The sequence below is a fragment of the Lutra lutra genome, chromosome 10 (assembly GCF_902655055.1).
Source record: "Lutra lutra chromosome 10, mLutLut1.2, whole genome shotgun sequence".
In the NCBI taxonomy this organism is placed as follows: domain Eukaryota; kingdom Metazoa; phylum Chordata; class Mammalia; order Carnivora; family Mustelidae; genus Lutra; species Lutra lutra.
In genome coordinates this window covers 57823611-57843455 of record NC_062287.1, presented here as the reverse complement: position 1 = coordinate 57843455, position 19845 = coordinate 57823611, and the positions used below count along the sequence as shown (strand labels likewise).

At 48.5% G+C, this 19845-nt stretch overlaps 2 protein-coding genes across 13 annotated transcripts; one reads left to right on the top strand and one right to left on the bottom strand.

Annotated features, from left to right (window-relative positions):
• The first annotated feature begins 12 nt into the window (after positions 1–12).
• On the top strand, positions 13–17500 carry LRRC51 (leucine rich repeat containing 51). 12 transcript variants are annotated; one of them, XM_047690710.1, is made up of 7 exons: positions 182–286; positions 6069–6151; positions 6781–6918; positions 10975–11180; positions 12130–12278; positions 16646–16755; positions 16974–17500. In XM_047690710.1, the coding sequence occupies exons 3-6, from the start codon at positions 6837–6839 to the stop codon at positions 16746–16748; spliced, it is 540 nt and encodes a 179-aa protein (XP_047546666.1). In that variant the 5' UTR covers positions 182–286; positions 6069–6151; positions 6781–6836; the 3' UTR covers positions 16749–16755; positions 16974–17500. The 12 variants fall into 12 exon arrangements, with proteins under 12 accessions (XP_047546669.1, XP_047546659.1, XP_047546666.1 ...); XM_047690703.1 differs by lacking the exons at positions 16646–16755; positions 16974–17500 and adding an exon at positions 12530–12769 and having other exon boundaries at positions 171–286; positions 6089–6151; XM_047690709.1 differs by lacking the exons at positions 16646–16755; positions 16974–17500 and adding an exon at positions 12596–12769.
• On the bottom strand, positions 13486–19728 carry LAMTOR1 (late endosomal/lysosomal adaptor, MAPK and MTOR activator 1). The gene is made up of 5 exons (XM_047690716.1): positions 19587–19728; positions 15269–15414; positions 14939–15016; positions 14446–14572; positions 13486–14116 (listed from the first exon to the last, which is right to left on the bottom strand). Exons 1-5 carry the CDS (start codon positions 19626–19628, stop codon positions 14024–14026), a joined length of 486 nt encoding a protein of 161 aa, XP_047546672.1. The 5' UTR covers positions 19629–19728; the 3' UTR covers positions 13486–14023.
• Positions 19729–19845: the final 117 nt, after the last annotated feature.

Here is a 19845-nt window from a genome sequence, read left to right as displayed (position 1 = left end):
CACGCAAGGGCACGCTTCGGGACCCGGGAAAAGGAAGTGTGAGGACCACTGGGAAGAGAGAACGGGCGTCACGATTTCCGGACCCGGGCCGGGACTTGAGAGAAAGAAAACTACAAATCCCAGCACGTCCCGCGGCTTTGGAGCCCCGCCCCTAGCGAACTACAGCTCCCGGTAGGCATCGCCGCAGCACTTACGGAGTGTGGACGGGATTCGGTGGTGAGGGTAGTTACCATGGAGTTGGCGCTGAGGTAGTGGGACGCCGAGGCTGGAGGGAAAGCAACTGCGGGTGAGTCGGGCGGGAAAACAAGGAAAGTCGTTCTAGGGAACCATTCGCTCTCTGGAGAGATTAAGGAATTTCCTTTTCGGGGACCTGAGAAACCCCCCGCACACACCCCTTACCCCCTTTCACAATGAAGAAGACACGACATCCATACGGAATGGACCAGGGGAGGGAAGGGGAACGAGATACATACCCACACGGATTTGGGGGCGCTTAAGAACATTTTCTGTCACAAACCTGGGACCCCCTAATACGGATGCCTCAAAACCCTGACAGTGGAAAATCAGAAATACCCTCAGAAATGGGTTGGTTTTTCCTGTGATGATGAACTGAGACGTCTTCAAGACATGGAAGTAGAATTAGAGTAAATCGCACGCCCTAGCACTGGAGATGTATGAGGCTTGACTTGTCTCTTTCCTTACAGTCAGGAAGATCCCAGGGTACAGCCTCCTCCTCAGGGTCAGCAGCATCTGCCCACACACACGCGTTAGGGGTCCTGTCCCTAAATTACTTCTTCTCCCTACACCTCCCCTATGGTCTGCTTCTCCTAGCTCTGTGGTTAGAGTCTGATTCCTTTTTGCAGTCTTCATGACAGATTATATTAGGCAACTTAGCACATTCACATTCAGTCTCTCTTTTGAGTTTTGAGTCAAGGATATTTATCCCCATTTTACAGATTGGAAAACTGAAACCCAAAGAGGAACAGAGACTTGCCCAAGGCCACACACCAAATCGCTTAGGACCATACCCCAATTTGCCAGTTTCCAGCCAAGTCACTAACTTGAGTTTACAGCCTGTTTAGCTTAAGGACTTGTTCCAAGGAGTAAACTGCCCTAGAACAGCAGCTAGGTTGAATCTTGGACTTCCCTGTGGCACCTGGGAATAAAACCTCCCAGAATACACTAGATTATGTGGCCGACTTTTCATGACACTTTGATTTTTGTCCCACCTATAGCCCATAAACAGAAATCCTCTCTAGGCCAGGCCATTCAGACTCCTATCAGATCTTATCTGATTATTCCTCAAAACCTCCTGTGCCATCATACTGCTGCTTACCTGAGAGTAAGTAGAGAGGGAAGAGAGGAAAGAAACAGGCTAACAACAAATGAAATTACAGTTGTTAGTAACTTCAAAAACTGAAAACAAATTTTCATCAACTGGGACTGGTTAAACTTGACTAAATGAAGTGGGATACCCACAAATTCTATTCAATACTCTGCAGTTATTAAAAAAGGGTGAGTCTAGGGGCGCATGGCACATGGGTGCTCAGTGAAGCATCTGCCTTCGACTCAGGTCATGATCTCAGCGACTTGGGATCAAGCCCTGCATCTGGCTCCCTGCTCAGCAGGGAATCTGCTTTTCCCTCTCCCTCTGCCTCCACCCCACCCTCCATTCATGACAGCATGCTCATGCTCTCTCTCTCTCAGATAAATAAATAAATCTTAAAAAAATGTTTTCAGAAAAGGATGAGTCTACAATTTAAAAAGAAAAAGTACATTGTGGGACACCTGGGTGGCTCAGTTGGTTGAGCGGCTGCCTTCGGCTCAGGTCATGATCCCAGCGTCCTGGGATCGAGTCCCGCATCGGGCTCCTTGCTCATCGGGGAGCCTGCTTCTCCCTCTGCCTCTGCCTGCCATTCTGTCTGCCTGTGCTTGCTCTCTCTCCCTCTCTCTCTCTGACAAATAAATAAATAAATAAAATAAAATAAATAAAAAAGTACATTGTTAGCTAACACTACAATGGCAACCATATTTAGTATAAATGTATCATATCATATGTTGTACATCTAAATTTACACGTTATGTCCGTTATCCCAGTTATAAAGTAGAATTTTAAAATACATTTACAAATAGTATATGTTTATTTTAAAATATACACAATTTTGTATATCTCCCTTCTAAGAGGTTATAATTCCAAATATTAACCATGTTTTTGGTCAGATAGAGACTCAGACTTTTAGTTTCTACTTGATGTACTTCTCTATGTTGTTTGATTTTATTTAGCTATCATATTAACTTTTAAAATAAATAAAACCAGTAGAAGATATTTCCAATTTGGGAAGGAAAAATTCCAAAACAAGACAAGTATGCCTCTAAACTTGTCATTCGTCAAGTCAGTCTGGACAGATGAGGAAGGCACTAGGATCTGACTGGGCATGAGGCAGAACAGCAGCTGGGAAAGACTGACTCCAGAAATTCGGGGCGCCTGGGTGGCTCAGTGGGTTAAAGCCTCTGCCTTCGGCTCAGGTCATGATCCCAGGGTCCTGGGATGGAGCCCCACGTCGGGCTCTCTGCTCTGCGGGGAGCCTGCTTCCTCCTCTCTCTCTGCCTGCCTCTCTGCCTACTTGTGATCTCTATCTGTCAAATAAGTGAATAAAATCTTAAAAGAAAGAAAGAAAGAAAAAGAAATGCAACCACTGGGGCACCTGGGTGGCTCAGTCAGTAAAGCATTTGCGTTCGGCTTAGGTCATGATCCCAGGGCCCTGGGATTGAGCCCCACATCGAGCTCCCTGCTCAGTGGAGAGCCTGCTGCTCTGCCTCCTTGTGCTTTCTATCTTTGTCAAATAAATAAGATCTTTAAAAAACAAACAAGCATACAAACAAGGATCTGAAGTGAGCAAAGCAACCTCAAGGTTTTGTCAGTTCTACCCAGCAGCCAGGTATACCATATGACACCTGAAGACACTAATTCATTTCTTTCATTTATCTATTATCCATTTGTTCATCAAGACTTTAGTGAAGACCCACTCTTTGCCAGGCTCAGTACAGAGTAATGGTAGGAAGAGAGAAAAAATTCTGACTTCTGTCCCTGGCCTTGAGCTTACAGGGAAGGAACAGGAGGTAGTTTATAAAGAAATGAGTACAGGGGCACCTGGCTGGCTCAGTCAGTAGAGTGTGTGACTTTCGATCAGAGTCATGAGTTCAAGCCACACAGGGCATAGAGCCTGCTTTAGGAAGGGGGGTTGGTTGCTTAAGTGGCTCAGTTGGTTAAGTATCTGGTTCAGGGGTTGGTTGCCTAAGTAGCTCAGTTGGTCATGTGTCTGACTCTTGATTTCAGTTCAGGTCTTGATCTCGGGGTCATGGCACTGAACCCCACATCAGGTTCCCCACTTAGTGGGGAGTCTGCTTGATATTCTCTCCCTTTGCCCCTCCCCCACTCACATGTGCATGCTCTCAAATAAATAAATCTTTTTTAAAAAGGGAAAAAAGAAATGAGTACAGATAATACAACTTCTTCAGTGTATTAGTACTAGCACCTGCTGCAGGACATATAATGGCTCTCAAGATAGGTTTGTCTCCATTTTACAGATGAGGAAACGGTCTTTGATAAAACTTTATTCAAAGTGCAGTAGGGTATGTATCAATTAGCTATTGCTGTGTAACAAACCATCCAAAAACCATAGTGACTTATGATCTGTATTACTGCTTCCAAGTCTCTAAGTCAGCCATATGTTTCTTCTGGTCTTGACTGGGCTCATTCATGTGTCTGCAGGCACCTGTCACTATCCTGAACTTTGAATTGGTGTAGGCTGGCTATTGGCTAGTCTAGGATGGCCTCAGCTGGGAACACTAACTCTCTGCACATAATTTACCTGCATATGTTTGTCACATCCCTCCAGCAGGGTAGCCATTTTCTCTTGGCACAGGCAAAGAGCAAGAGGGCAAGCCCTCTCTTTAAGCTTTCTGTTTGCTTCATGTTTACTAACATCCACTGGCCAAAGCAAGTCACATGGCTGAGCCCAGCATCAGAGTGGATAGAACTACAGAGTTATAGGGCAAAAAATAGATACCAGGGAGACCAGGAATAGGAATAATCAAGGGAATCAATCTACCACAGAACACGATCAATTTTATCTGGAAAGACAGACGTCATCAAAGAGGGTACACTAGGCTTGAGTATTAAAACAGAATATTCACTAAGTAGGCAGCTGTTTCTTAGAACTGGATGCAGGCTGGTTGCCACAATCAATGGAAACCTAGCAGGCTTTTCTGTGCTCATGACAGACAGGGTTCTCTTATTTGTTATCTTGGCTTCATTCCTTCTGGTCAGGCATAGGGCAGTGGGCACTCCATAAATGTTTGCAGAATTGAATTGAGTTTCTTACTGTGAATGAGGTGTGGACTGAAAAAGCCGAACCTGGGAGCCAATTGTTAGAAAGAGCAGCTTACCATCAACACTAGCAAAACAGAAAGCCTTGTATTTGGCAGTTTCTCATTCATTTCCTCCCACAAGCATTTCTTGAGTGCCTGTTGTAAGCCAGGTTCTGTGTCAGATGATGAATAAGACACAGTGCTAGCTCACAGCCTGGGCTACTATTGAAATGGAGAAGAATAACAACCGTTTCCAACTGGCAAATTTATCTAAACTACTGAGGGCTGCATTTTTAATACTAACTCATCCAGAAAAATACATCAGGAGTTGGTATGACACAAAGTCAGAAGTTCTTAGGAACTGCACTGAGTTAGGTTCTCTGATGGTCAAGGAAACTAATGGTAAAATTCTGTCCTTAAATATTTTAAGCTAAAATCCATGTCCAGTAGTGCAGAACTCTGGGGTCCCAACCCAGGACTTTGAAAAAAGTATCTAGTCTTGCTCAAAGACATCAAAACTGTTGTAGGTGCTCTAATGGAATGGGCTTCTCTGTTTAGGTGAGAACACAAGCCAGGTTCCTCTATTTCCAGAAAAGTCTGTGTTCTTTGTTGTCTGTCTGTATATTTGATACCTAAAAGATGCTAGTCTCCCTAATTAAGTCTGCACCCACCAGGCCAGTCCTGATTTGACAGAGAATTCAACTGTGAAGTGACTCAAGGTGGCACTTCCACAAAGCACAGTTGAGACTGCTGCTTTTTGAGAGGAAGACATTCACTTTCCATTCCTGTACATGTTAAATCACCAAAAATTAGTCAAACTGTATTAAACTTAAGTGGAATTATACACTATCAAGTCCATGGTTTTTAAGAGAAATCATTTTAAGAAAATGTTTGGATCTCACTTTCTGCATACAATCTATTTGCTTCTTTGAATCAAATGGTAAGAACTGCATATCCTAAAGTTTCCTTTTTTACTTTGGCTGCCAGGAATTTCAGAGATAACATAGGCCAGTTCCTAATTCTGTGGTACATCTCTTTGTCTTCCTTTAATCTACCTTCCGATCTTTCTCTTCCATGGTTTCCATTTCCTACATCTGCCCTGTCAGTCTGGTAGCCACTAGTCACCTGCGGCTGTTGTGCACTTGCCAGGTAGCTTCTGTAAAATATCTCCATTGTTAATAGCAATTATATGTTGAGTATTATTTTGGCTATATTGGGTTAAATAAAATATATTAAGCTTTACCTGTTTCTTTTGACTTTTCTTTTTATAGCTACTAGAAAATTTTAAATTACATATGTGAGAAAATTATATATGTGGCTTGCATTTGCAGTGTTCATTATATTTAGTTGCACAGCTCTGTTCTCTAAGAAATCATCCTGTTTTATGAGTGTGTTGTTACGAACTACCTCAAATCATTTTGGAAACCAGGTGAAGTAGTGAGCAAAGGTAACGACAGCAGTGGATGAAGTGAGGAAGGGGAGGTTGACTGGGACATGTCCTTGTGAGTCTATGTGTCTTTTATTTGTACCTGTCACATAGAAAACCCCTTGGTAAAGTGTGTTTTGAGCTTTCTTCTTCCCAGGTGAGTAGTATTCTCACTTCCCCAGCCTCTTGAAAATTTCTCAGCTTTACTTGAGCTAACCAATTGGAAAGGATCTGATAAGACAATTGATAACATTGTGTTCACCCCTCTCATGGGTATTTCCATTTTAACAGAAAACAATCCCTGAACCCAAAGGAATGAATCCCTAATGGTGGAGTTTCAGGCATTGGTGACAGGTGAGTGAGTGAGGTAGACTCCGATTTGATGTGTAGGTGCTTATATACGTAGGAGTACATTTGGCATGTGGATGAAAGTAGGGTCTTTTGATGGAGAAGTGGGGTTGACAGACAAGCTGAGCAGAGAAGGTAGCAAATCCCCAGCTGGGTGGGACTGGCAAAGGGCTGTCAGACACCAGGTCCAATGCAGGCCCTCCGGGGTTTGTTAAGCAATAGAATAGCCCAGTTGATGTCACTGGAGTGTAGGTACCAAGACAGCCTCCATGGTAACTACTGTGGAGTAGCACAAAGGGCCTCAGAGTAGGATTCAGGAGTGTATGATTGCAGTCCACACTGACTCACTGGCTTAACTCTGGGCAAGTGCTTTCACCCTGGGGTCTCAGTTTCTTCGTGTGGAAAGCAGAAATGGGTGTTACAACTATCAATAAGCTCTAAGCGATGTAAAGGTGTTCTGAGAAGTAGGAAGTGCCCTACAAATGCAAGGAATGGTGATTACTATTTTAAAATAGAAATGCAGCCAGGCAAGCCTGGGGTGGTGGAGGGCAGAAAGCAAGGGTGCAGGGCTTTGGGGATACCTGGAAGCCTAAGCCCCTTGTACCTGGAATACCAGTCCTTCTTATCACCCCCAGGCTGAACCCGGACTCCCAGGGCCAGTGCTTACACCTGACAAATGATGGCCTGAGCTATGAACAGACAGGACTATATGAACACTTCGGTGCAAGAGCCCCCTCTTGACTACTCCTTCCGAAGCATCCACGTGATCCAAGGTCAGCCCACAGAGCACAGCACTCCACTCACCATGGCAACAGACTGGGTATGGTCCCTAGAGAGACCAGTCTTTTACTTAAGAGCCTAAAGAGAGTCTTCCTGTGTGCTTGCAGATTTTTTTGACGTTTTTGAGAGGAGTAGGGGGTAAGGAGGTGGCAGGAGTGGAAGGGGTAACTGATCACCTTCAAAAGAATCCCTGCTACAGCAGTAAAGTCGGGTGGAAGAATAGTGGGAAACCAGTTTATCAGCCAATGGTTTTATTCTCCTGTCTTTACCTGAAGAGAGGAAGAAATGAATGAAAACACAGGCAGAATCCTATCTCCTCTGAGGACACAAGCCTATTCTGATCACTGGTAAAACATGCAGGGTCTCATTATTAACAACTGGCATGTTTCCAGTTTAAATATTTATTAGTAAACACCTTATGCTTATCCCAGGCCTACCCAAGCTTATTCCATCATCACCCACAATTATTGCAGCTTCCAGCACTGCCCAAGCTCATTCCCATTTTATTATTGAGTTTCTTTGGAAATAGGTGGCTCGGGGAGGCTCTTAGCAGTATCCTATTCTCAGAGGAAGATGCTTCTTCCCAAGGAAGTTCTGTCCCTGGCTTTTGCTATCTGGCTTTCTGGCTTCTCAGAAATGCACTGTACATCTGCTCTCACAGAACCCATGCTGGCACCCACATATCCTAGACCCAGATCTGGCTTCGGTTTTCTCTCACAGGCAACTGGGAGCTACTTTTAAGCTCAGGAAGAAGGCAAATAGTTATCCAGGAGGTACGAGTCCTGGCTTGAGTTTGGGATACTACTGGGTTTGCACCAGCCACAGTGGTAACTCATATTCTCTCAGGAGCACACACCGACCCACTGTGATCTTTATTTATTGTGCACAGCATCACTTCTGACGTAGTCTGTGATTCACAAGGGTTTTAGCTGTGATGGTCCTATATGAGATAGCTGAGGTGGCAGGTGATGAAGTATGGCTCCTGCCTAACCTGGGCATTCCCAGCTCTGAGTGGGGAAATAGAGCTTTGCACTGCTTTGCACTCTGTGGAACCTTCAAAATGAGGGGAGAAAACATCCACTACAACCACGGGCCATACAGATGTTGGCTCCTTCGTTCAATGGTTAAATATTTACTGAGCATCTACTATTTAGTAAGTACACATGTATACACACCTGCCAGGTTCCTTGCTGTGTCTTGTAAGGAGGAGAACAGGAGAAGCATTTCCAGCCCCCAAAAGGCCAGTCCCCTCAGGTTCCCCGGAGCTTGTGGAAAGAATCTGGGACTACTTGATAGACTACTTGCTAAAGTAATCAGTAGATGGATTATAGATTCTGAAATGCTGGGGACTTTAGACCACATCCAACCCATAGACCTCTGACTTCTCACGAACCTACAGTAGAGAGTCTGCCATGAGATACTTACCAACCCCTTCCATTATGGGGTGAGGGATGATGTGAGGAAGTTATCAAACTAACTCCCACCCTCTAGGGAAACATGGAAAAGTCTTGTGGCAACCCTTCAGAAATAGAAGACAGAATCATGCTTTCCTGGTGTGCCTGGAGCTAGGCACTCCCCAGTTCTTTAGGCACTGATATCTGTGCTCCATTTTCCAGACCTGCCTTGGCCTACTCTGAACTAGGCAGCTTCAACAGATCCTTAAGCAATGCAGTACCCTGGTGGAATCGGAAGGGAACAGAAACCTGTAGCAGTGGGATACCCCATTCCACTCTTGATACCGGCAGCCCAGATGGGAGCTTAAGTTTTCGGCAACACAGTCCCACCAGTGGCTACTTCTGAGCTGGAGAGCCGCCCATGCTGAGTGGCATTCCTCAAGCTATTGCCTCATCAGGCTGGATGCTAATCTATATGTGGGTTTATTTTAACCCTTTTATTCAGCTGTGTCGTTTCATTGGGAGTTCTCAGGATATGCTGGGGCCGGGGGCAGGATTAGGAGCTCGTTCGCGAGCTGGAGTACTGTGCTCCAGCGCCCTTCTGCCACCTCCCCCCAACCTCAGGCCGCGACTGTGGCTCCTGCTAACTCCAGCACTAAGGCAGAGAGCCATCTGGTGGATGCTAGCTGACCTGCAGCTGAGGAGGAGAGGAAGTTACTACTGGGTGGAGGTAGAAGGAAGTGTGTCCAGTAAGAGCTCAGGGGAGTGAAAGACAGCCAGCCAGCTTCAGCAAATCCAATACTTTCTTCCCCGGATGCAGCTTTAGACAAGTAATGAGAGACTTGGGGCAAGAGGAAATATATAGTCCCCTCAGCCATAACCAGTATCTGGTTCTGGCTCTGCCACTATGAGTCTGGGCAGGACCCAGCCTTTCTCCGGACCTCATTTGTCAGAAAGGGTGTGGGGATCTACACAGATGGTTTATAACATCCCTGTTTTCCTTATTCTCTCTCCTCGGCAGAACTTTCTGACGGTGTTGTTTACATTACTTGCTTAGATTTCCTTAACCTGTTTACTCTTGAACTCAGTCCAAAGTAGCTTCTGGCCCCAGGCCCTTGTGATTTCATTGTACAGCCTTCACCAGGATCACCAAGGGCTTGAGTTGCCAAAATTACTTTTCAGTCCTTATCTCCTTGAAATTCACTCCTATCAACTATGAACTCCCTGAGCATCTGTAAAAATTATCTTCTTGTGGTTTTGCCTCCCTGTCCTTCCCTCATTACTCATTATTTAATAGACGCCCCCTCCTCCTTGTCCCTCCTCTCTACCCTCACTCTCCGTGTAGAATCCCCTCTATTTCTCTAACTTTTACACCTTCTATACTAATGATTCTCGTCCATCTCTGGAGCTTCAGACCTTCGTACCCAACAGCCTGCTTGGCTTCTTCACCTCTTTGTTACAGAGCCTCAGATACAAACCAAGGCCAAGGCTAAACTCCTTTTCCTTTTTTTTTTTTTTTAACTCCTCACCTTTTCAACCTTAGTTTGTCTTTTTCTAATTCCTTATCAGTCCCCTAAATAAGAAACTGGGCACCGCCCTTGATTATTCTTTACCCTTACATCCAGTCAACTATGAAGTCATGCTGATTCTCTCCCGCTCATCTCTTGCCTGGATGACCGAAAAGAGCCACACTGGTCTTCCAGTCCCACCCACTCCCTTTAATCCATCTCCACACTAAAGCTTCAGAATGATCTTTTTGCAATGAAAGATTTGGATCACCCTTTGCTTTAACCCTCCAATGGCTTCCCATCACCTACAGAATAAAGTCCAAACTACTCTGCCTGGCGTTCAAGCCTCCTTGGCTTTTTGCTCCGTGTCCCACCTTGCACAGTACGTGCATACACGCCCTTTCCCACCTCTGTGCCTCTGCTTGGGTGCCACTCTCACCCTTTCCACCCTTTGCCTGGTTAAGGTCTCCTAATCCACTGAACTCGATCTTAGGTTTCGACTTCCCTGAATTCCCAGACTAGGAGTCCTTCTTTATGATTCTGTCACTATCACATTGCCAATTTGTTTTCATCCTGCCTATATGAGCTCCTCCAAGGCACAAAATCTGCCTCATCCCTACCCTGTTACTCATCCAGAACTTGGCACAGACCATCTCCCACTTTGTTTACCACTATACATCCAGTATCTGGCACATACAGTTGCTTAGCAGTAATGCGAGATAGGGACATCAGAGGGTGTTGTACTGAAGTGAATGCTCTAGGCTCTACCAGTGGATAATTCTAGATTTTGTGCTATAATCATCTTGGTCAAGTCTGACAATTATAGTTCCTAGTTTCCATAAAGTGGGAATGATTTTGCCTCCTATACCCGCAAAAGGGGTGGCATATAGAGGACCCAATGATAGGAGAGACATGAGAGGACCATGGGATGCAAACCAAGAATTTGGGATGGCAAGTCTTTGACCCTTAGTCCAAGTTTACTTGAACTCCTGGGGCCTGTGGGAGTGATACTAGACTCAAGCATGAGGCTATGGTCCTGCCAGCACCCCCAGCTCTAGCACAGGCTGTAAATCCTCCCAGCTCTGTTCCTTCCCACCCCTAAGGCAGAAAAGCAGAGACAATAACCCATGTCTCACTGTCCCCACAGACCTGATGAGCGAGGAGCCACGGACAGGGCTACGACCGTTAAGGCACTCAAAGTCAGGGAAGTCACTGACCCAGTCCCTGTGGCTGAACAACAATGTCCTCAATGACCTCAGAGACTTTAGCCATGTGGTTTCTCTGCTTCTGGAACATCCAGAGAACCTGGCCTGGATTGACCTGTCCTTCAACGACTTGACTTCCATCGACCCTGTGAGTCCCCAGCACTGAGCATCTAGTCAGGGTGGGCCCGACGCCCCCTTGTCCAGCCCCCAGCCTCTCCATCTCCCACATGTCTTTCAGGAAGTAGTGCAGCAGCAGGCTGCTGTCCAAGTACATGGCTGTGGGCTCTGACAGACGTAGGTTCAAATCCTAGGTTTGTCTCTTACTGTGGGACTTTGGGCAAGATACCCCACCTTTCAAAATCTCAGGCTCCCTGTCTGAAAAAATGAGGAGCATGTGCTCCCACAAAACATAAAGGTTTTGTGAGGATTAAATGAGAATTATGAAAGCCAAATGGCATGTAGCAGGCCGCAATAACACAACAGCTTTTGTTATCAGGCACCCACTGTGCCTTGTGCAGAGTTTTTCTGTGGAAGAGGTAGATCAAGTACAGCACTTATTTTCCATGAACTCAGACTCAAGTTTTAAGAAATAAACACATTGACCTTTTCTTGTCCAGGATCCCTACCAGAGGGAAAAAGCAGCTAGAGCATGAGCTGGAAATGATTCCCTGGGTTGTAGATTTTAATTTTGTAATTGCAATTTTGAAAGCTTCTCTTCTGTACCTAGCGAGATGCTATCCCTGTCCCCTGTTTTGAAAGAATCTTAGATCTCCAATGCTAAAAAGGTCTTCAGTGTAGGGGCAATTGAGGCTCGGGGTGGAGCAGGAGTGCCTAGTCACCTGGCAAGTCAGTGGCTGTGCTAGGCTGCAGGTCCATACCTCCTGCCCCTCAGACCACAGTTCTGTGCCAACATGATACCCCTGTATCCATTCAGAGTTAAACAATAAGTAGGTCAGAGTTCTCCAGAATGGCTGCAGGGGGGTGGCAGACTGGAAAGCAAGTTGTTTCCCAGACTCTTCCTTCTTTGCCCACCAGTCAGTCCTGAGCACCAATCCAGGGCCCTGCCCATCCTGGCTTTCGGTTTCCTTCCCCAACAGGTCCTGACAACTTTCTTCAACCTCAGTGTACTCTATCTCCATGGCAACAGCATCCAGCGCCTGGGAGAGGTGAACAAGCTGGCTGTCCTCCCACGGCTCCGGAGCCTGACACTCCACGGGAATCCCATAGAGGAAGAGAAGGGGTATAGGTGAGTGCCCTGACCCCGAAACTGAGCTCCCCTGAGGGCAAGGAGGTGGGGAGAGAAGAAATCCAACACCAGTGTTCTGCCATGCTGGGGCAGAGAAGGGAGTGGAGACCTTTTGGCATGTCTTACTATCCATCAGGGGAGACTCTGTCTCCCCGCAAATTATCCTTTGGTCCCTCCATTCCTTGCAGTTAGGGGAGAGAGCAGCAACTGGTGGAGGGGGAAGGAGGTTCTGGTGGGGGGTTGGCCCCCAGCCCAAGTCTTCCCCACAGGCAATATGTGCTGTGCACCCTGCCCCGTATCACCACATTCGACTTCAGCGGGGTCACCAAAGCAGACCGTGCCACAGCAGAAGTGTGGAAACGCATGAACATCAAGCCCAAGAAGGTCCGGATCAAGCAGAATGCACTCTTGAGGTTCCCAGGGCCCCAGCAGTCCTAAAGGCTGAAGACAGTCAGTTTGGTTTAACAATAAACGATTTGAGCAGTTGAGCAGATGTGAAGCCACCTGTGCCATGTACAAATGTCCTCTGCCTCAGACAGTGGTCAGTAGCTCCGGTCTTACTTTGCCAGTGGAGGGAGGCAGTGGAGGGAAAGGCCTTTTGGCCTGGGATATAGACCTTTTGACCTGGTTTACTGTATGGTCTTGAGAAACTTACCTTATCTCTCTGGGCCCCTTTTTTAAAACTCTTCAATTCAGATAACCTGAGGTTGGAGCTGCTTCACAGAGCACAAGATTCTGTGGGTACACCTCAGAGAAGATGCTAGACCCCCCACTTCAATCAGATCAGAGTAGCCCCACTCTGTTTTACATGCTGGTGCTCTGCTTGAGATTTCTTCAGATAAATAGAATCTTCTGCTTGAAAACAGTGGCTTGCTGGCTCCGTATCAAGTATCCTTGGTCTGCCTTTACCCCTTAACCCTGGGCTTGTTGGTAATTCCACTGCACCTGAAGCAGGGCCCCCAACAGTGACAGATGCCTTGGATTCCAGTTTGTTCAGTTTGGACAGTATTCACTGGAGAAGGAACAAGCAGTCTTATCCAATCTGAGGTTAGCCCAGGCCAAGTTCCAGCTAAGACCTGGGAACTCTGAACCCTTATCTCCTGGATTCCTCTCAATGGCCCTAGAAGATGTGCCCCCCGCCCCATCTCACTGCTCACAGACAAGAAGTACTAGGGTGGTGGGCAGGACAGAGGGGCTGCAACCAGCACACAGATGAATACACTTCCTTTATCGAGGGCGACAAACCAAAACAAAACCCCAAAACCCCAAACATGTAAAAACCCAGGGTGCTAGAAATACAAACTCAATTCATTCAAATTCAAGCTCGTCCAGACCCTGGTCATAAACCCTCATGAGGTGCATGTGAGCACCAAGTCAGGGAGGGGGGAAAGGAGTGAGGCCAAGAGAAAGGGTGGGAAGAGGGCCCCCATAGGCCCCCTAGGGATCACCCTCACAGTGGTACCTCCACCTTCCCATTGACAGTGAAGACCTACTAGGCCCTAACCTTTTGATCCCACCCCATCCCTGGCCAGGGCTTTGAACGCCAGTCCCAAATGGTTCTGCCCTCCTTTGCTCCGTCCTCAAGTGCTGAGGCTTCCGGCCTCACTCTTCTCCTCCTCCACACTCTTCTCTGTGATTAGTAGCAGGTCAGGGTGCTGTGAGAGCCGCAGTAAGGCTGGGGGCCAGGGGAGGCAGGGTGGAGATGGGGTGGAGAGAAGAGAAGAGCTGTCCAAGGATCCCTCTCTTCACGGGATCCCGAACTGTACAACCAGCTCCTCTTTTGCGTCCACTCGGATCTGAGAAAGTGCACTGTAGGCATAAGCAGCTATCCTGGAGACCTGGGACAGAGGGGCCAGGGAAGAGAGGAAGAGAGAGAGGCAGTGAGAAGAGAGATTGGGTGGCGAGAGAGGAGGGGATGGTGGGGGACAGGAAGCCAAAGAGAAAGGCAGGGATGGGACAGACAGCAAAGAACAAAGGGGGGGCAATGAAAATAAGGGTAGAAACAAGAACATACAAAGTACAAGAGGTGAGAGTGAGTTGGGCACTCGAGCTACCAGGCTCCCTAACTCCACTTCCCTACTGCCTCTGAGACAGAGAAGGTGACCCCTCTGCCACAGCCTGGGCCTGGAGGGAAGGGTAGGCAGGGGTGGGCCCAGGGGCGGCTCACCTGCTGCAAGTCAGAGAAGGGGACAGGCTCGCTGGCCAGCACTTGGTGGGGCTGGCTGGTGAGAGATGGCAGCGGCGGCAACTTCTTCCAGTGGGTCAGGCTGCTGCTTAGCACAGCCAAGCGGGTGCTGGCCAAGAGGATGGATGGGAGTAGGCAGTCAGACCAGTCTGCTCTGCCCAGCCCAGCCCAGCCCAGCCCAGCCCAGGCAAGCCTTGTTCCTTCAGGCCAGAGAAGAAGGGTGACGGGCACCTCCGCTCACCACGACTTGCTCCAGGCCCACCTCCCTCAGCCTCCACATCCCTGCGGGCCAAGGGGCAAACAGGGCTGACATGAACATCTGTGTGGTACCAGAGATTTGCTGTCAGTCTCATGCACTGCACCCAAACAAGAAGCCTGGACTGGGGTTCAGGCTCCAAAGCTGGGTAAGGGGTGGAGGGGCAGGGAGGAGCCCAAGTAGCCTGAGTGGGGGCCACCAAAGCTGGCCGGGCCTCACCTGTACTGCCTTGCCCGGTCCATGTACTCATGCTGCTCCATGCCCTGGGAGTCCGCGGCAGACACGTCAATGATGTTGCTTTGGGGAGAGGAGGCAGAGGGAACATGACAGGTGCTTCAAGAGGGACACACAGGATTCACTGCCAAGTGCCGACTCCAGGGCTATCTGACACCAGTATCCCTGCCTGCCCAGTGGAGCAGGGCTGGGCCCAGAGGCACCTCTAGCCACTGACCTTGCCCATCCCCCATGTCCTGGGCCACACAGTTCCTCTATCCCATCCTTTAACATGGATGGTGAAGCTTTGCCCAGGCTTGGGCCTGTGGTGCTCACCTGGCTGTCTTAGCAAGAATGGAGGAGAGCAAGGCCTGCTCATCTGTGCGAGTGGGAGGCAGGCTGTGGTAGTTGGGCTCGGCTCCATTGAGGGCTTTGGTAGGGGGGCTGCTAGGGTCCAGCAGCAGCTTCCGTTCCTCTCGGTCCTAGGAGAGGCCAAAGGGGAGAAGTCGGCCCTGGAGACTTTAGTCTAACACCTGCCTTTCCTGGGCTCTCCTCTCAGCCCACCTCTGACCTTTAATCACCAAGAAATATCCTAAGTGCCTAAGTGTATGAAATGTCAGCTAAGGCTCAGTCCTGCCTGCCCTTGGGAGCTCAGTTGAGTTGGTGGTCTGGGATGAATCAGAGTGGAACCAAGCAGTTCTAGAGGCCCTGAGAAGATGAATAGAGGCACAAAGCATGTATCCAGTAACACCTCTAGAGCTTCAAAGAACATTCTAGTGCCTGATGCAGGTCAGGAGATCCCCCAGACAATTCTATTCCTCGTATAATGTCAGGACAGGAGTCCCAGCCTCTGGGTCACACAGTCCCACTGTGCCCCCTTCTTGAGGGCAGGTCCTTTCTACTCTGAAGTGTTCACTCTCCTCTGATGCTGTCTTCATACACAACTCCCAGAACCAAACTTGATGCACCTGGTGAAGCCAGACCTGACAACGGAGCTGCTCCCTCCCTTACCATGCCAGCACACCTCTAGTAGTGTGGTTCTGCTTTTTCAGTCACCTACGTTGATCATCACACCCCCCAGAACTAACCTTGGGCCAGACCAAGTCTCCCTGGTCCCTCACAATTCTGTGTATATTTCTCTTCATCCTCATCTACTGCAATCTCTCTGAATATGACCCTGCCTTGAGCCCAACCACTGCAAATCCCCGCTGGCTTTGTGTCAGCTACAAATTGGATAAGCAGGGGCTCCTGGGTGGCTCAGTGGGTTGGGCCGCTGCCTTCGGCTCAGGTCATGATCTCGGAGTCCTGGGATCGAGCCCCGCATCGGGCTCTCTGCTCAGCGGGGAGCCTGCTTCCTCCTCTCTCTCTGCCTGCCTCTCTGCCTGCTTGTGATCTGTCAAATTAAAAAAAAAAAAAAAAACCAAATTGGATAAGCAGACCTGCTGGGTATCTATCCAAGCCGTAAAGAGCAAGGGTGCGCAGGACAAAGCCAAGGACAAGGGGCCCATCCTGCCTACTGCTGACTCACCAACTCTCAATGCCAGACCACCAGCGCTCCACACCAGGCCACTTTCAGTTCCTACCACAAACCTTCCCACTGCGGGCTCCTGGCTCTCCTGGCCACAGCGTTCCTTACAGAGGGGCCACTTCCTCCTGCTGGCCTGCCGCACCCTAGACAGGCCCAGCCTTTTCACAGTACTCTTTGTTCTAAAGCCTAGGTTGCCCACGTGTCCCCAGTTTCCAACAACACGAGACAAGAGCTGTGGGATTCTGCCCTATCACCTCCCAACTCCTCAACACAGCCCCTCCTCCTTAAAACACAGGTTAAGGGGGCGCCTGGGTGGCTCAGTGGGTTAAGCCACTGCCTTCGGCTCAGGTCATGATCTCAGGGTCCTGGGATCGAGCCCCACATTGGGCTCTCTGCTCAGCAGGGAGCCTGCTTTCCCCTCTCTCTCTGCCTGCCTCTCTGCCTACTTGTGATCTCTCTGTCACATAAAAAAAAAAATTAAATTAAATTAAAAAAAAAAAAAAAAAAACACAGGTTAAGTGTGAAAGGGCCAGAAAGACAAAATGCTTGCCAGAGATCAAACTATCTCAAAAGAAAGCTGGCTCCCTAATGAACCCTGAGTTTGCTTCCTGTGTGTCATCCTTCCCCCAGCCCTACTTCAGACAGATCTTCCTGCAGGACAGGGCAGTTTTCCCCCCATCAGGGGTCCTTCAAGAACAATGTTTTCCTGAGACCTAGACTCCCAGAAGAAGCCAGGCTACCCTCATCACAGTGGACAAATCACTTCACTTCACCCCCTCACAGAAGGCCAAGTGCAGCATGGAGGGGATTTTCACACCTAAGTTTGTCCCTGAGTCAGTGTCAACCCAGGGGTCAGGATTTCACCATCTACCCTAGCACAGACACATATATGTGGCCTGCCCATGACTACCCACCTGGTCTATGGGCACAGCTCAAAGAGACAGCTTGGCCCAATGGATAAAGCACATGGCTTGGTATCAAGACACCATGGCTACGTCACTACTCAGCTCTGTATCATTGGCTAAACCACTTAGTCTCTCTAAACTACTTCTTGCCATTAAATACACAACCTGTACCTATATGACAAAACATTTCACAAAAATCAAATGAAAGAACCATAAAGGCCTTTGAAAAATGTATCATACATTCTTTATTAAAATAAAGGAGCAGAGATGAGAGTGGGAGAGGGGCCTGTCCAAGAGTTGAGAGAGGGACTCTTAGTGAATGGTATGGCATAGACTTTTGCCACACGAAGCCTTAAATCAGCACAGATCAAGCACCGTTCTGGGGGTTAAAAACAGAAGTGAGAGTCTGTCAAGAAGGTGAAAATCAGGGACACCTGGGTGGCTCAGTGGGTTAAGCCTCTGCCTTTGGCTCGGGTCATGATCCCAGGGTCCTGGAATCGAGCCCCGTGTCGGGCTCTCTGCTCTACAGGGAGCCTGCTTCCAGCTCTCTCTCTGCCTACTTGTGATCTCTGTGTCAAATAAACAAAATCTTAAAAAAAAAAAAAAAAAAGTGAAAATCAGGAGAGCAGCAAACTAGAAGCTTGTATCCTTTCTTAAAAGGCACTACCCCTTCTTGAACCCTTCATTCCTTCCAAAAGTCTGTTTTACTCTTTAGGGCACAATTTCCCACAGTTTTCCCAGTAGGCAGGAATACTGTCTCCTCTAGGAGGCTGGGATAAAGTGAGGGGTAGTGGGCATGAGGTATGCCTAACATAAGGCATAGGAAATAAGAGTATGTGTTCACTGAGTGTTTCGGAAATTAATGAGGCCCAGGTGTCACCCATACTTCTTATACAAATGACATTTTCCTAACCTTAAGTCCTTAACCCAAAATAGGTTCATGTGAGTCACTGGGGAAAGACCTACTTCCCAAATACCAGTAACAAAATCCATTTCTGTGACCATCTTCCCCACCACACTGTGAGCTACTTGCTGAAATCTTTCTTTCTTTTTTTTTTAAAGATTTTTTTTTTTTTAATTTATTTGACAGACATCACAAGTAGGCAGAGAGGCAGGCAGAGAGAGAGAGGAGGAGGAGGCAGGCTCCCTGCTGAGCAGAGAGCCCAACGCGGGACTCGATCCCAGGACCCTGGGATCATGACCCGAGCCGAAGGCAGAGGCTTTAACCACTGAGCCACCCAGGCGCCCCTTGCTGAAATCTTTCTATCCTGTGTCTAGAATGTGTTGAAATGTAGAATCCAAACTTAGAGACAATCAAAAAGGTGAGTGGCCAAAAGCTTGAGACTTCATCCTCAGGAAGGTCTCCCCACTCCTAAAAGGAGATCAAGCAGGCAGGGCAGGTTTAAGGTGGGAAGTGAGAATGCACCAAGAAGAAGAGGGAGAATTTAAAACTGCACAGGTTTCTCAGCCTAGTCCCTTGTGCAAAAGGATCAGATCTACAGTCAAATTCCCAGGACAGGCCCCTCTCTAGCTGAAGGAACCTTCAGGCCCAAAGCAAAAACTGCACTGAGGCAGGCCAAACTGAGCTCCCCATCCTGCCTCCCTAATCCAATCCAGTCAAGGCGGAAACCCACTTTGTAGCTTCCCAAATAACTTCCCACATGCCTCGATGTCTTCACTGTCTCTACCAAATTCTTCGCTGGTCAACTCAAATGCCACCTACTTCCAGAGGCCTTCTCTGACCACAAACCAGCAGTGACCTTACTTCTTCAACCCCAGGGGCTGAGAGCCTATACCAATTCCTGATTCGTGTCAGGACAAATGAACTCTTAGCATCAGCTTACCCATCTCTAGAATGGATTCACAAAGCCCGCTCACACAAGCACAGAAAAAGCACATAAAGCTGGGAAGGCAGTGCTTCCCAGAGACCAAGGTTGAGGAACCTAAAGGCTATAAAGGTTTAAGGGTGGGATAAGATGAAAGGGTGGGGCGAGCGGGAGAGACGGGTTCCTGCACACCCCACTGGGGAGACTGTGGAGAAGCTGGGGCTTTAACAGGGGTAGGAGCCTGGCCAGGTGTCCCCTCTGTAATCTGTCCCCTCCCGGCCTCCGTACTATATGAACCCCGCAGTCCTACTCCCGCTCTTCTGCAGGTTTTCTTCTGGGCCCCACGCCCCAGCCTCTCAACCCTCATTCCCGAGCCTCGCCCGCCGCGGCCGCACCTGGTCCGAGTCCTCGTTCTCGCTGCTGTAGCAGCACCCCATGGCCGGGGTCGGGCCGGGCACTCAGGCCGCGCCGAGGAGGGACGGCGTCCGACGGGAGCCCTTCCGGTCACATGACCCGTGGCTGCATCCAGCAAGCAGCCACCCGCCTCCCTGCCTATCCCTTCCCAGAGTCGCGCCGCTGCCGCCGCAATACTGGCTTCCGGCCTCGCCTCCACCGCGTGATCATCGCCAACCAATAAGGGAGGCTCACCTCCCT

What these genes read in the sequence shown, in the direction of transcription:
- LRRC51 (XM_047690703.1), top strand. Translation starts at nt 6,837, where the DNA reads ATGAACAGACAGGACTATATGAACACTTCGGTGCAAGAGCCCCCTCTT. An exon ending in AAGCATCCACGTGATCCAAG is followed by an intron (nt 6,919 to 10,974) that starts GTCAGCCCACAG and finishes CTGTCCCCACAG; the next exon opens with ACCTGATGAGCGAGGAGCCA. An exon ending in ACTTGACTTCCATCGACCCT is followed by an intron (nt 11,181 to 12,129) that starts GTGAGTCCCCAG and finishes CTTCCCCAACAG; the next exon opens with GTCCTGACAACTTTCTTCAA.
- LAMTOR1 (XM_047690716.1), bottom strand. Translation starts at nt 19,628, where the DNA reads ATGGGGTGCTGCTACAGCAGCGAGAACGAGGACTCGGACCAG. An exon ending in AGAACGAGGACTCGGACCAG is followed by an intron (nt 15,415 to 19,586) that starts GTGCGGCCGCGG and finishes GGCCTCTCCTAG; the next exon opens with GACCGAGAGGAACGGAAGCT. An exon ending in CCTTCTCTGACTTGCAGCAG is followed by an intron (nt 14,117 to 14,445) that starts GTGAGCCGCCCC and finishes CCTCTGTCCCAG; the next exon opens with GTCTCCAGGATAGCTGCTTA.